The sequence below is a fragment of the Melanotaenia boesemani genome, chromosome 18 (genome assembly GCF_017639745.1).
Source record: "Melanotaenia boesemani isolate fMelBoe1 chromosome 18, fMelBoe1.pri, whole genome shotgun sequence".
Classification (NCBI taxonomy): domain Eukaryota; kingdom Metazoa; phylum Chordata; class Actinopteri; order Atheriniformes; family Melanotaeniidae; genus Melanotaenia; species Melanotaenia boesemani.
In genome coordinates this window covers 3756932-3772763 of record NC_055699.1, presented here as the reverse complement: position 1 = coordinate 3772763, position 15832 = coordinate 3756932, and the positions used below count along the sequence as shown (strand labels likewise).

At 37.4% G+C, this 15832-nt stretch overlaps 1 protein-coding gene across 4 annotated transcripts in view; it reads right to left on the bottom strand.

The window, feature by feature from the left end:
* The window catches only part of cnksr2a (connector enhancer of kinase suppressor of Ras 2a), a 92531-nt gene extending 83736 nt beyond the window's left edge, over positions 1-8795 (bottom strand). For all 4 annotated transcript variants that reach the window (XM_041967561.1, XM_041967563.1, XM_041967560.1 and 1 more), the window contains exon 1: positions 8289-8795. In XM_041967561.1, the coding sequence (XP_041823495.1) occupies positions 8289-8352 (64 nt within the window). In that variant the 5' untranslated portion in view covers positions 8353-8795. The remainder of the gene's footprint in view (positions 1-8288) is intronic.
* Between the last annotated feature and the right edge of the window lie 7037 nt (positions 8796-15832).

Sequence of the window (15832 nt, the reverse complement as noted above, 5' to 3'; positions counted from 1 at the left end):
GTGGGCTTGTTGTAAAATGAGTCTGTACAGTCATGCACTCGTCCTTCTGTATCTCTATACGTATGCTATATGTGTCCATGTGTGAGAAAGACCTACAACATTTGTGCATGTGTTGGACAATTCGAAAAAACGCATGAGTCATAGCTGACTCACATACTTAACTCCCACAGAGGCACACTTTTCACAACAGCAGGCGAGCAAAACTCCCACAAACACCTTCTTTCTCTCTGTCACACACGTCTAATAAAATCAGATTGTGCACTGCCTTCTGAAATGTTAGAGTCCTATAAAAGAGCTGGCCCTCCCAACCAGGTTATGTGTCATCTGTTCCAAGAACTCTGAGGCTTCGGTAACAATAAAATCTAGAAAAGTGCCTTAATCTGTCACTGTGATTTGTAAATGCAGGATGTTAAAGACCCAATAGCTCAAACAAACTAAGTTTACAACTAAAAGTTTGCCAGTTTGAATCTCAGTCCTGTCTGGGAACATTTCTGGGAAAACATGGAAACCGTGGAAAATCCCTATTTATAACAGATTTTCCAGCCCTCAGTGTGCATTTAGTGTGTTGCAGTTCCAAAGTGTAAATTATGCCATTTACTGTGTTGCTTTACTTGCAAGACATTAGCATTACATCTTTCAATAAGACAAGCAAAACACTACAACAATGAAAAAATAGTGCATTCCTCTTAGAGTAAAAAAATCAGTGGGAGGAGGCAGTTAAAGCAAGAGTTGTTGTTTCTGGAAATTATACACAAAATTACACTTCTCACAAGAAATTTGCATTAGTCAGTAAAGAGAATAACAATTAGGTTTGATCACTATTTGCAACACAAATGCTTGAGAACATCTTTTGACCAAAACAGGAACTCAGAACTGTGCTAGTTTAGGTTTAGCTGTTAAAGAAAGTGGGTGATTTGGCATCTAAAAAAGAGATTTTCTCCAAAGAAATTGCACGAGACAACTAGAGCTAAAACTGAGTCAACATCTGATGTAAACTGATATGACCAGAAACAACTGCATCATGCAAGTTTTTTTTTATTTCTCCAGTCAGTCGTTAGCCGAAAGCTCAGAACTTCAACTGTAAAACATCCAAATTTAACAGTGAAGTCACCATTTTCAGTGTCAAATGCTTTTACAACAGCGACAGACAAACAGCAGTGTTTTGCAAAAATATCCACATCTAGTTTTTGCTGCATTGGAAATTTCAAAACTGTGGAGCAGTGGCACCGAAACAATTCTGCCAAGAAAGGGTAGATCAACAAAACTAAACAACCAAGCAAGGGCACCATAAATCAACAAAAACTTAAAAAGCTGCGAAGTTCCACAGCAGAGATCATGATGTCTTAAGTGGAGAATCAGTTTGAGACATATTGCACAGAGTGTGACTGTATAAATGTGTGACCAAACAACAAACAAACAAACAAACAAAATAAAAACCAAAGAAACAACAAAACAAGAAATGATGTTTGGGGTAAGCTCAACATCATCTGGGAGACAAAAAAGGAAAATAAAGTACTCTAATCAGATGAGACGCTGTGTTTGGTATAAACTCATAAACTCTCATTACTGTAATAACACCATCACCACGGTGATGGCTGCATCATGCTGTGGAGATGTTTGTTACTGGCGGAACCAGGGAAATTGGTCAAAATTAAAGGCATGATGGATGGTTATAAGCATATTCTTTAGGAAAACCTGAATTGAGACAACCCTTACAATACAGCTAAAGCAACACTGGAGGGGTATAAGGCAAAATATTGAAATGTCTTGGAATGGTGCAATAAAAGTCCAGACCAAAATCCTACAGTATGACTTAACAATTGTTTTAAACCAGCGTAACCAGTGCGGCTTAGAAAGGTTTGGAACAGAGACATGACCCAAAATAGCTGAAAAAGAGCTCTACAAAGTACTGACTTTGTGTTTATATGGATACTTATACATGCTTCAAGACTTCAGACTTTTATGTTTTTGTTTGTTTACTTTGTTTCACAATTACAAATAATTAGAACTTTTAAAATGGCATTTTGTTAAACATGTCTGATAAAGACACTTATAGCTTTTTTATTTCTGTAAAGCACTTGGAGTTACAAAACTGAATGAAAAGTGTTATATAAATAAAGTCTGATTGAGCTAAGCAATTATTTTTATGGGCTGGTTCATATGAAGTCAGTTATAATAAATTGGACTAATGTGGATCATATAATGAAATTATTATAATTGAATTAACTACACTACAATGAACTGTATTTAATCGGACTATATCTTTAGAAGTGCATTATGATGACTTTGTTATGAATTGGAGCAACACGAATAGATAATAAGAGAAAAAATAGCCATGTTTTTTATAATATCTAAGCATCCAAAATATCAATATTTATTCAGAACAAACAAATTAAATGGAGGGTTTGACTTTTCTGATGTAAGCTGTTTACATGTTTCAGCTTTAACCTAAAAACACCCAACCAAAAGGCTGTAAATCCTCTGATCCTAAATGCTACCACTAGCACTCTGGTTTATTTCTCTGGTGGCAAATCAGTGTTATCAGATGTTCTTGCATCCTTTCACACCAGTTTCACTGCTGATATTTAACTCAATCAAATTTAAGCCAAAGAAATGAGGGGAAATTCTGCCCTGCTCTCTGAGTGAACAGATGATAACATGATTCCTACCATTCCCAAATATGCTCACTTTACCCTTAAAGTGCATCACTCCATATTTTTACATCAGTTACATCAATGCTGCATTGGTGCGATGTGCAGAAATCAACAATGTGTGAACCTTTTGACCCCAAATGCCTGAAGCACATGGGAACTGTACACGTTACTGCACACATACACATAAATACAGCATATCATATTTCCCACTGTCGCCACAGACACACCCGAGACCCAGCATGAGCCGAATGCCACATTAAGGAATGCCACGTTTTGCAAGCTTGTGTGTGTTGTACAATGTCCGGGGCCTCGGGTGGGGCCTTCTGTTCAGAGCCGGTGTGTAAGTCTGTCAGCTGTTGTGCACAGACGGTCTGAGACCAACAACTCACCATCCACCCACTCACTCAGGAGCACATATAAACACATGCCATATGCACATGACCAGCAACGAATCTCTGAGAAGCTGACACAGTGCATCATGTAAATAAAGCTTTGTCATCGCTTGCATTTTATTGACTCACATGAATTATTAGACCCCCTGACCTGCTTTTTAAGCAAAAAATAGGCATGATGAATAATAAGTATCACTATAATTAGTAATCATTAGTCATCTGCAGGGATGGGGACTCAGATTCGAGACGCATTTAAGTCACATTTCCAGTAATTTGAGTCTTGACATCGACTCGCACTCAACAGACTTGAGACTTGACTTGGATTCGCAGTTTGAGACTCATGAACAATCTTATTTTTTTCATGATTTTCTCTGTCTGATCTTCTGTCTGCTGTAATTTTCCCAGACATAACATTGATGTAACATCACACAGACTCCTTGGCAGTAAACGTCCAATCAAACAAGCGGTTGCTGCAGCACCTGTAACTTTAGGGTATTAAACACTGAAGGGACCAGCATAAGAGCAGCAAACTGGCACGTCTGTGGTATAAAAACCCAGGATGCTGGATCCACCACATCCAAAAAACACATCTGAAGATGTTGGTCACTGTAATATGAAGCTAATGTTAGCATCTATTTTAGCAACAAGCTTAGAGCCACAGCGATGTAAACTTTAGCTTGTTACTACTTTTGTACTGAAATAATGCTAACATCATCAGATTGGCTCCACTGACTGTGTTCAGAAAAAGAAAAGAGACATTTTGCTGAACAGTTTCCATTAACTGTAATTTTGCCATGATGAAATTAAACTGGGATCAGATCCACTGTAAACAACGTGGTTTTACTGGCTCTGTTTATTAGAAAAGTACAGCTGTTGCTGATTTAGGAATGTAAGGACCTGCAAGTACTGGATCTTAATTAACTGAAATATTGAGGGTTTTTTTAATTCATTTTAAAAAGTTTAAAATGAATAATTTTATATACGCATACATAATAGTATTATATACTCATCTCACACAGTTTTTTCAAGCTCTATTAATATTTAGATTTTTATGATGCACCTGTCCTGCAGGTTTGATATGTTTACCTGTTAAATTACATCTGTGTCAAATGATTAAAGTGTAACTACACACCCTACTTTTTGAGTAACTCCACCCACTGCCGAATTTTAAAAAATGCCTGCAACTGCAAGGGTTGGGTGGGAGGTGTGGGGTGATCAGGGAGTGAAGAGTGGCACAGGCAGAAATGACAGACAGCAGTTCAGCTCACATCCCTTCATATGCGTTGGTGGGCGGGGTTTTCTTTGCATGCAAGGCGAGGACCCATCTATCCGCATCTGAAGGGAGGGGCTGTGGGGTTTTTAAACCTTTCTCGTGATTGGTTTTACCCTGTAGAGGGCATTATGGGCTACGTTTTACCCACAAAATCCTGTTTTTTAAATAGTTTTTCTCACAATTAAGTAATACTGTCTTGTTTACAGCTCAAAAAACACATTTTTGGGTGCACTACCCCGTTAATGGGTCATTAAGAGGCTTTGCAGAACTTGACAACAAGCAGTCATTTGGATCAGGTGTGCTGCCGAAGGGAAACATAAAACCTGCAGGACGTGTGATGATCCTGCACTACATTCAGGAAAAAATATGTATAAAGACTTGACTTGGACTTGCAAAAAAGGACTTGTGAACATCTGTGGTTATCTGTCACTGTTTATGTTAAGTGCAGGCCTTGTTATTGGTTTTTAGGTGAAACATCGTGAAGATGTGTCTTGGCTAAAGAAAATTGGCCTGAAGATGCTCTTATTAAAGACTAAATTAAAGTCTCCATGAAATCCAATTCAGTTTCTAAGTTCTTGGATGGCATGAACTATTTCTCACATATACATACAAATTAAAGGAAAGTATTATTAGTGGTGTTTCTGGGAGAATTTTAAACTTCATCATCTATTGGAAGAGTTAGAAACACATCCATACAGGTGGTATGAGTCTTGAACATTTTCTAATTTGCATTCAATAAAATGTGTTGTTGGGCTTTAGATTTCAAATTTAAATACCAAACACTTTTTACACTGGGGCCGCCTCTTGCTTCTGCTTTTATGAGTAAATATCTGGAGGCAACTAGCACTCTTTCAGATACTTCATGAAAACTTTCACACTGTAAAGAGCTAAGGCTTTCATGTGGGGACTGGGGCATGTGTGGTGTGTGCTTTACTGCGCTGCTAAGTATTGTTGCATGTTTGTACTCACACCAACAACCTTTCTGCTGCACAGCAGCTGCAGCACAGCAACTGCCTGCACAATTGTTTTAAACATAGCATGCCACTGGACATGGCCATAAATACTAAATAATTTGTGTAAACCCTGATTGATGTGAAATGAAATGAGGAGACATAAAAAAAATGCCCACCCATTACTTCATTCACGCTCAGGTGCTGAAATGAACTTAAAATCATTCATTACCATCTTCAGCCATCATTATAAAAGGTAAGCTGCATTTTAATGCCCAGGGACAAGTTGCTTGCACACTGAAACAAAATAAAAGATATATAGTCACTAAGGCAAGGTCAATACTATGTTGTTTACTGTGTATTTTGCTAAGAACTGTTTCTTGTATGGTTCTTCATGCAGTAAAAATAGTCACCATACCAGTAGTCTACATGTTTTGCAGTTGCAGCACCATTAAAGACGCAGCTGAGATGCACATCTCAAACAGCAATTGTCAATCTGTTATGAGAGCTGAAATGAAAACCATCACATTCCACACACGCCACACTCCTAGTGAGAATTGACAGGAGAATTATAATCACTTCTAGTCAAATCTGTAATATTTTATCCTAAAACTGTTTTTTGAGCATAGCTGAAACTAATTATTTGAATTTTCATTAGACAGCTATATAAGTTTATAATGTGTAGTTTCTATGGGATTTTCTTTCTGTGTTCCAAACATTAAAGTTTCAGGAGTAAAGTGGGTGTTGTAATGAAACCATTTTATATTTGTGAACAAACAATACCACCCTCCCTTAAATCTCCCTAAATCTATTCTGCAAATTGCGTGGAGAGTTTCAGTACCAACATCTGCTATGTGATATAAAAATAGCTGCTACCAACCTGACGTGAATTTCTTGCCAACTTGAAGCCCAACATGCTTTTTACAAACTGGACAGTCCCAATTTATGAAGTCATGAATGACCTTCATGTTTTTTTTTTTTTGTTTGTTTTTTTGTTTCATTTTTTTTTTATCATTCTCTTAATGGAAACATTGGCATGTCAGTAAAACGTTGGCAGTTAATTTCAGCTAAATTCATCCAGATATTAAATAAGATTCATGGGTAATCTTTACTGAAGCATCTCTCCCCATGGCAGGTTGTTTAGGGATTCCTGGGCAAAACCGGTGCTCAATGTTGAGCCTAAATTAGGCTTCACTAATTTACTAAATGTTTCAAGTTATTTCACGAGCAAAACCATTTAATTTAAAGGCAAAGCTGTTTTCAGAGGACTGACATTGAGACTTCATGTTCATCCTTCACGTTTTAGAGCATTTTACATTTATTCTGCATGTGCAGAAATGCCATGAAATGGAGAAAAACATGACATTTTCTACTCTTCCTTTCAGAATGAGGACTATGGAAAGCAAACGTTATTTGTGCACACAATTTCTTTTTGTCTCCTAAAGAGTTTTACAATGTTTCACACAGGCCCCTGGGTACAGACCTAATCAGCCAAACTGATGAATTATGCATGACAAAATCTCTATTCTGATCACTCCAAGGTTTCAAAGACATTCTCAAAAACAAAACTGTTACATTTTCAGACGAATACCCATGCTGTTTTGTTTGTTTGTTTTCTGAGCATGTATCTTATTAAAGTTTTTTTTCACTTAAAGACCCTTTTCTCATCATTTGATGATGAGACAACTTTACATCTTTAAGGCTTCTCCTTGTAGGCAATTATGAGCTCACTCCTGCTTTTTAAGGTCTTGATTCTTGTATGTGCTGTACTGCAACAACACAACATGGGTGTGTAGAATGAGCAAAACATTCATACTTGTTGAACTTTAGACTAAACTTTTATTAGATACCTTGAGAATCAAATAATCTTTAAACCAAGAAGAAACTATATGTCACTATAAATTACCAACTTATAAATGCAGCCTCCAACAAGGAGACAAATATACACCTCTGGATGTATTCAAAATGTATTTGCAGTATATCTAAAGAGGTCATATTGGTTGTGTGCTTTGGACTAGCTTTTTTTAGCAACTGTATGCAGTAACGAAGCAAAAAAAAAAAAAAAAAAAAAATCAATGGTGGCCAAAAACATTAAAACCATAGAACTACTGAAACAACAAATGTACAAAGAGAAGGTCCAAATCATATTGCATAACAGCGTAAAAAAGTAAACACCCAAATAGAAACAAAAATATAAAAAACATAAACTGATGCAAATAGTGGACAAGGCACAAAGAAATACAGCTTCTGTGTTCGGTGTTTTGCAGTCAGAATGATTTTTTTTTTTTTTTTTTTTTTAAGTCAGTTGACATTTTGTCCTAGATTTTAAGGCTCTTTTTACATGCATGCAATGTTTACTGACAAATTCTTAAACCAATCACGTTGCTCAAAGCTTCCTTCAGTTCCCTTAGCTTCAAAATTTTGCTAGCTCATTCTGCTCATACAAACGAAAGAAATTACAGTGAAAAAAATAGAGAAGCCAATTTCCATCACTGTATAAGGAATACATTTTTATGGCTGTGAGAGTCCATTTACCACTGGCCTCAACATTTCATCCCTATTGTTTTCTTTAAACAACAAATAGCAATGAACCAAAAGTGATGCAACAAATCTCCACATTTGAAAAGGTGGAATTGTGACGTTTTGATATTTTCACACATACATTACTGAACTGGTTACAGTTTCTAATTAGGTGGATAAAATTAAACAATTCCTTTCACATTCACACATACATACATGCATATCAATTCAATAATTTAGCCCCCCCTTAAAAGTTTCTTAAAGCCGCCCCTGTTTTCAGCAGCGAAGTTTGACTGTCAGTCTCACGGCAGGCCCTGGTGATCATCAGGTGCAGGATCATGCATGTACACGCTCACACAAACACACCTCCCGCGCATCATATCAGCTGCGTCTTGTCTCCTCTCCGTACATGTTCAGTTACAATCAGTTTCTGCGTGTGTGTTTTGTGCTTTCAGGTGCGTAATTTATAATACTGCTGGATGGTATTTTAGTAGCTCACCTTTCATCCAGTCCACCACCTGGCTTGTACTCCATTTGCTCACTGGCTCCATCACCAGCGCCATCGAGGAAACTTTGCGCTGACTCCGCGTTGCGCGTTAAGCCTGGGTCGGTACCCCGAAAGCGAAGCCTTGTCAGCCCGCCTTGGCACACCTCCTTCTCTAAACCTTCCCACCTTCTGCAGCCAGGTGACTCCTTTTTCCCCTCTGTTTTGTTTTTTCACACTATCCCGGTCCGGTACCGCCCCCGTCTCTGTCTCAGCCCGGTGTCGTATCCCGTTAACGCAGCGGAGCCCTCAGTGCGGCACATTCCCCTGCTCCAGCCGCTCTGGCATGTGTCGCCTCTCTCTGTCTCTCTTTCTCTTCCCTCCCCTGTTCCCAGTGCGCCAGTCCAGATCTGCGCTCTTGGTAAATTTGTGTGCGTGTGTGTGTGTGTGATAGATATCGGGGAGTGTGTGTAGGTGTGTGCGCAGCTGCTCCGTTACCGACAGCAGCAGTGTAGGATAGATAAGTCACACCGGATTCAACACCCGGCAGCCTCTCTCTCTCTCACACACACACACACACACACACACACACACACACACACACACACACATTCACTCTCTCCAGATATGATTAAACCGTGCACGCGGCCCGTGGGTGGCTGCGCGCGCACACATTAGTGTATTTCCCTCTGGAGGGATAGTCATGCAGAGATGATGGAGGGGGAAGATACTCAGGAGAGATATTAGAGACATGAAAACGTGGGGTAGTACACTCTCCTGTTTCAGCTTCTCTGTGAGGAAACTTAATGAGTCTCCACTCTGCCTCCACCTACACTGTTCTGTAAGTTCCCCCAGTTTCCTTTTATGGAATCATGGCTGTTGAAACTACACCTGATTATGATTGAACTGGTTATTACACCTAAAGTGGTCATGTAGTGTTAAAGGTAAACCAACATTTGTAAAAGCAAATAGTGGAATATATCTAAATTTATTTTTATCTATTGTTTATTTAGGATGATCCTGTGTGTGGCTTTAATCACACTTATACTTTAATGATAATGGGGAAAATGAGCTGTTTAGTCTAACTACAAGGTTTATCAGCATTATTGGTCATTTACCTTTGCACATTCCTCATACCTGGTGGTTTATGACATTTACATCCTCTTCATAAAATGTAAACAATTTGGACAAAAAAAAAATGATCATATACATAAGTCGTTGCAAGATGATGCTGTATAAATGCTGCATTATCAGAAACACGGTAGAGTTGATCTAGAACAACATATAAAGGTACATTGGAGGCCGTGTGTACTTGCTTGTGATGTTTACCCTGGTAAAGGTCAGTTTACACTGTATATTTGTTAGAATTTGATTGTATATTCTGGGTTGGTACCTGTCAGGTGACATCCCAGACCACTCCTTTGACCCTGTCCTTATATGTCTGCTCTCTTTCAGGCACCTGATCCAGATTTCTTTATTCCGGTTTAAAATTCATCCATGTAAAGATATACTGCATTAGTCTACTCATCCATGAAATAATGTACAGTGGACATGAAATGGAAAACACAAGGTACAAAAGAGAAAGTGCAACAACTTTTTACATAACACAACAAAATTTTAGAAAACATAGCATTTCATTTTTCCACTTAAGGAATTGCAGTTCTTCTATGTGACTGGACAGCACTCTAGTGCTTTGTAACATATAGATTTCCTGTTTTCTGCATGTACAGGTCCTGTTCAGCTAAGAGCAGTTGCAACTTTCCTAGTGTTTTCATCACCACGCACAACATAGGCACAATACTGCAGCTCTGTCTCTTAACTTTCCCCTGGAATTTCTTGGAATTGGCCAAAGGTGGTCCAGATCACCAAAGAAGAAAGTTAAATTGAAGTTAAAGGAAAGTTAAATCAACTCCTGACTGAAAAATCAGAAGAGGCCAAACAGAAGCCAACATCAGCAAAGTGTCAGCGGTGATGAAAACAGCTCGCTTCACATGTCCCTTGTTTAAGAAGATTAATTTTACACACCTGAAGAAAAAGAAGTGATACTGGCTTGTTCTGTCTTTACCTTTTCTGTAAAAATAAAATTTTACATTTTATAAAATTTTTATTTTTTCTCAAAAAGTGTTGTATTTTCTTTGTTGTTGTAAAAAAAGAAAAAAATACTTTTTTGGAAAGCAAAATAAATAAATAAAGTGCTTCCTTGATTAAAGTTTGCACATCTGAAAATTATTCATTTCTTCATTTTTGTTTTTTCCTCCTCTGGACAAATAGATTTTGTGACAATTTTATAAAATTATTTTTTTATTCATACAGTATGTTATGTCATTTTCAAGACAATATCCTTGACTCAGGACACAGACCAGTAGGTTATATTTTGTAACAGTTTAGTATTTCTGTGAGCCTGTACTGCACACCAACACAGTGGTAGCTTACAATTACATCAAGGATTCAGCTGAAAATCCTCTTCTTTGTCGATAGCCTTGAACAATTTGGCTCTAGAATAAAATACTCGACTTTTAATGGCTTATATCTCCACCACACCAAATAAGATTTTCTGAGTGGGTCTCTCGACTGAGTTTGTGAGGAGAACAAGTGTAAATAACACACCTAAGCATGTAACATGTCATTGTACGCCTTGTTCTATGAAGGGATGACAACCTGCTCTGCACTTTTACCTCCATCTTTACTGTTTGGTGGATGATTTTAGTATAAAAGGCATTACAAAATGCTTTTCGGTGCATAGAGACAGGAAAATTGAGTCTGAAGTGGTGTGCTAATTGTTAGCAATGCAACAAGATCATGCCCTTGGCATTTTAAAACACAGTTTAGGACTAATTTCTTTGTAAAGATTTAGCATATCACTGCTCTGAATTCTGATTTGTATTGCTTTATATGTTTAGATTCTCTTTCTGTCTTTAAAAAGAGTGTGTAACAGTAAGGAATTGTTGTAATTGTTACTTTGGTTGTAACTGATATTTTTGGCTGCCTCTTGGCCAGGACTCCCTTGCAAAAGAGGTTTTTAATCTCAATGGGACTTCCTGGTTAAATAAAGGTTAAATAAATAAAAAAAAAAAAAAAGGAAAATCTGAGAGAAAAAAAAATTATTATATTATTTGAAAAAAAATGTTTTGATTAATATCTTATCATTGTGCTAAATGAACTAATTAAATAATTTCTTGGAATTATGGAATGAAAAATTGATATTAATTACCATATTACTGTCATAAAATACACACACCAGAAAGCTATGTTCAAAATTGTGTTCAGTGAGGAAGAAATTAGATGAGTAAGAAGTTGTTCATTTTGTTTTCAAGGACAGTTTGAGGGTCCTTATTTAACTCTGGTATCAGACACCCTATGGGTGTGACATGACAAATAAATATTTACTCAGTCTCCCTTCCAAGTATACGTTTGTTATGCACCATTTGAAAGCTAAGATTGTTAAGATGTAAATGGTGTGATTTCAGGCTACAATCATAGCTATAGATTCAGTAAACAGTAAACAGTACTCTACTAGTAGAAGATACTGCAACAAATATGGTAACAAATATGGCTTCACTGTGTTGTGTAAAAGATGTGAAGAATCACCCATTATCTTCAGCAGCTTGTCCAGCACTCTTTTCTGGATAATCAGTTCCAGAGTTATCCCCAACAACGGACCAACCAAAGTATCTGGCTCTGATGCTGCTGCCCTAGCAGATGCTACAATGCTAAACTGTACTTCAACAGACTTCTAGAAGATATGGATCATCCTGATGCAGACATTAAATGATCTTAACTTCTTTAAGAAGTAGAGTCTGCTCTGTACCTTTTTGAAGATGCTTCTGTCTTGTATTTCCAGTCCAGTATGTTATCTGGCTGAACTCCAAGGTAACTGCATTCCTGCACCACCTCCACCTCTTCTCCCTGGTTGTAGACAGTGTTTTGTTTACTCCTGTTCCTCCTGAACTCAACAATCTCTTTTGTTTGAGTTCAAGATGAGGTGATTGTTACTGCACCATCTCACAAACTGACAGTTCTCTGTACTCAGCTTCTTGTCCATCATTGAGGGGCCGTCCCCACGACGCCGAATTGCAGTGATACCACAAAAGTATTTTAGCAATCCACCCTTTCATCTTTATGAAACCAGGGATTAGCCTGCATGAAACCGACCATGTCTGAAACCAGGCACCAAGGTGGATAGGTTTGAAACCCCTACCCTCTGAGTTCTGTAGGATATGACGTCAGTGTGACGAACATGTGCCAGACACAACAACAATAATGGCGTTGGTGACCAACTGTGTTGTGGTGGTGCTCCAGACAGTTCTGGTTTGTGTGCAGCTTTTGCACCAAAATGTACTGCTTTAATAGCACAGTATTGCACTACTGCATCATCAACAGGAGAAGCAAGCAGAAATGTCAAATTTTGGTATTGATCTGATACCAAGCAAACCCAGGGCAAGCATGGCCAATACCAATAGTTTTTGCTTGAAATTTCACAATCATTTAATGACTTTACCTTTAATTGCTATTCATAATTGTGATTATTGTGGGATGGTGAGTTGTGTGCATAGATGTCTGAGTTGAGCCAAGAGGGCTGAGTCTATAAAAGGGGGGCAGAGAATTCACTCTTTCTCCCTGATGCACTACACCTAAGAGCAGCATGCAGCAGAGGCCTTTGTGTGGTGGAGTTTAACGCTCATGATAAAATCTTGCATAATGGCTTCAACAGAACAGTCAGGACACAAGGTATGCCTAAGCAGCAGCAGTTCATTTAACATGTCTGGACAATTGAAGTTTTCTTTTATGTTAATTGCTTCTCCCTTGCATCTCTTTTATTAGGATCAGCATTGGGGTGCTAACCACTGTTTTTCCCACTCGTAGTTATTTTCTGTATTTTTTCAATTGATCCATTGGATGGGCCACTTTTGTTTTTATTTAGACATTGGACTTTATTAAAGGGAGGGGTTCTGAAGGGAGAGTGGTCTCTGCATGTTTTGTTTTAAGAGTTATCATTTGATTGATTGTTTTAATTCCATGCATGGTAAAGTGGTTTGTAATACTGCCCTGACTGAGCCTCCCCAAATATAGTATTATCTTATTTTGTTTCTTTTTTTGGGGCCATTTCTTTGGTCTGAAGTCTGTCAGTACGGAAATACTGTCCACGCTTTTATATGTTCAACATCCAGATCATTAAAGTTTTTTAAATTATCTTATTTTGTTAATAAATAAATTTTTCTTTTAAATATAGTGGTCTCTAGTTCCAGTTCATCCTGGTGTTTTCCTGGGAAAATAGCACTTGGTCACATTATAATAAAATACTGTATAAAGAGTTTGTCCAATATGGCATTTTTATTAATTAACTGAATGGCAGAACTGAGAAATTTTAATTTAAGTTTTTTTTTTTTTTTTTTTTAGTAGTAGTAGTAGTAAACAATATAAAATAACATCAACAATGTAAAAAAATAATAAAATAACTGTTATTCCTAGTTATTACATACAGTTGGATGAGAAAAGTAAAGTCAAAAATGCAAATTAGCTAAACAAAGCAAACCTATTGGTTGGCTCTCATTCACATTCTTTTGCCTTTTGCCCCCAAGGCCCTCTGTAAGAAAAATATTGATCTTATCATGCTGGTATCGAACGCCATCGATACTAGCCTTGGTATCGATACAGTTGATATTTGGATCCATCTGCCCAGCACTAATGACAGGGCTCACAGTTGTTTTGTAAGTCTGATATGTACAGTGTGAAGAGTTACACAGTTCCTCGAGGTGCTTTAGTGCTGCTGACAGCCATCTCAGACTCACAACCTTTCAGTCTCACAAACTGGTCTTTTTGTCAGATATTCATAATTCCAGGTGGAGGTATCCACCTGGAATTTATGGACACTGTCACATAACAGAGCAGCTGAATTGTATTAAAAGCACTTGAGAAATCAAAGAACATGATCCTCAAAGTGCTGCCTGATTTGTCCAGATGAGAGTGGGCTCACTGAAGCAGGTAGTTTTTGACCCCAAGCCTATGATGATATGCAAACTATAAGTGGTCCTGAAAGGTGTTCACTTGCTTATTGAGGTGATAAGAGTCTCTCAATGACTTTCATGATGTGAGATATTAGGGCGCTGGTCTGTAGTCGTTAAGTTCAGATGGTCGGGATTAATTAGGTAGTGGAACAAGGCAGGATGCTTTCCACCTCCATAGGAACTTTTTCCTGACTCAGCCTGGTGTTAAAAAGTTGCTGATATTTGCTACACAGATAAATTATACATCTGTTTAAGTCACTTATCTTTGTCTTTAAACTGTTCCAAAAGAACGTGATAAAGTTTCCCCTCTCAAATCAGCAAAACAATGCACAAGATGTTATTAAAGTTAAATCCAATTGCTACTATCTGGTCAAGCAGTCTCATTTTAATGTGTAGCAATTTGTCTTGTTTTGACCTTTTCCCGGAACAATTTTGAGCCAAATATCTGCAAATCTGTTCCTGCTAAAGGTCAGTAAGATTTTCTTTTCCTGTAAGTTAAACAAATAGTTTAATTGCTTTTCTCTTCAAGACAAATAACACTTAATAAGACAATCTTAATTTTAATTCTACTCCTTCATTTTCTCTAAATCAAAGCAAATGAGTTGCTGCAGTTTCCTGAGCTGGAAACTGCAGGAACAAATTACAGTTTGTACTTATTAGTGTTGTAAGCTGAGTCATGTAATGACTGGAGCATCATTCAGTTTAATCAAATCATGTAGGGTTGACCGTGTTTATTAGTACAAAGATTAGTATGTGGGAAATTGACTCACTGTTCCAGTTTTTCATAAATATGTGTTAACACATTTCAATAAAAGATTCATGCAGTTGGTTTTTTTGATTTGAATCACTCCTGCACCATTTACCTGTGGGTGGATGTATTTACATGCTGCATACTGTAAGAGGATGGTGAGTTTTCCATCCTAATAGAGACCTCTGCTGGTGACAATCATTGTGTGTAGCCTAAATCTCACATACTGAAGCTCTAACAAAGACTTGAAGTTTGGTGTTTTTAAATTTTAATTATCTGGTAAAAATTATTTTTCAAATTAAAAAGTTTTATTTTTATTTTTTTTACTTGTCCTGTCCAGCATCATAGCAGCAAAATGATAATCTGGTTGCTGTATCATGCTGAACAAATTTGCTCTCCTCTTAATAATCTGATTCATTTAGTTATTTATTTACACTGAATCACAGAATCTATGTAATCTTGCTGGACCTGACCGGAGGGGACAGCAAAAGATGGAAAATAGCAAAAAGAGCAAAAGGGAAAGAAGAAAGGAGACAAAAAGTTCACAGACAGAAGGAAACGACCCTTCAATCCACACCATCACCAGACAACAAACTGCTACACCTGTACATGAACACACCAGAAAATTTCCTACAACTTTTACAAAACAAAAACAGAAACACACACACACACACACAAACAAAAAACAGAGCTGCTAGTGATTAACAGTTTTTAAATAATAACCAAATCAAAAAGACATATCATGAAAGTAGCCTAACAGCGACAAGATACTAACTCACAGGAAAAATAAAAAAAAGAATTATCTC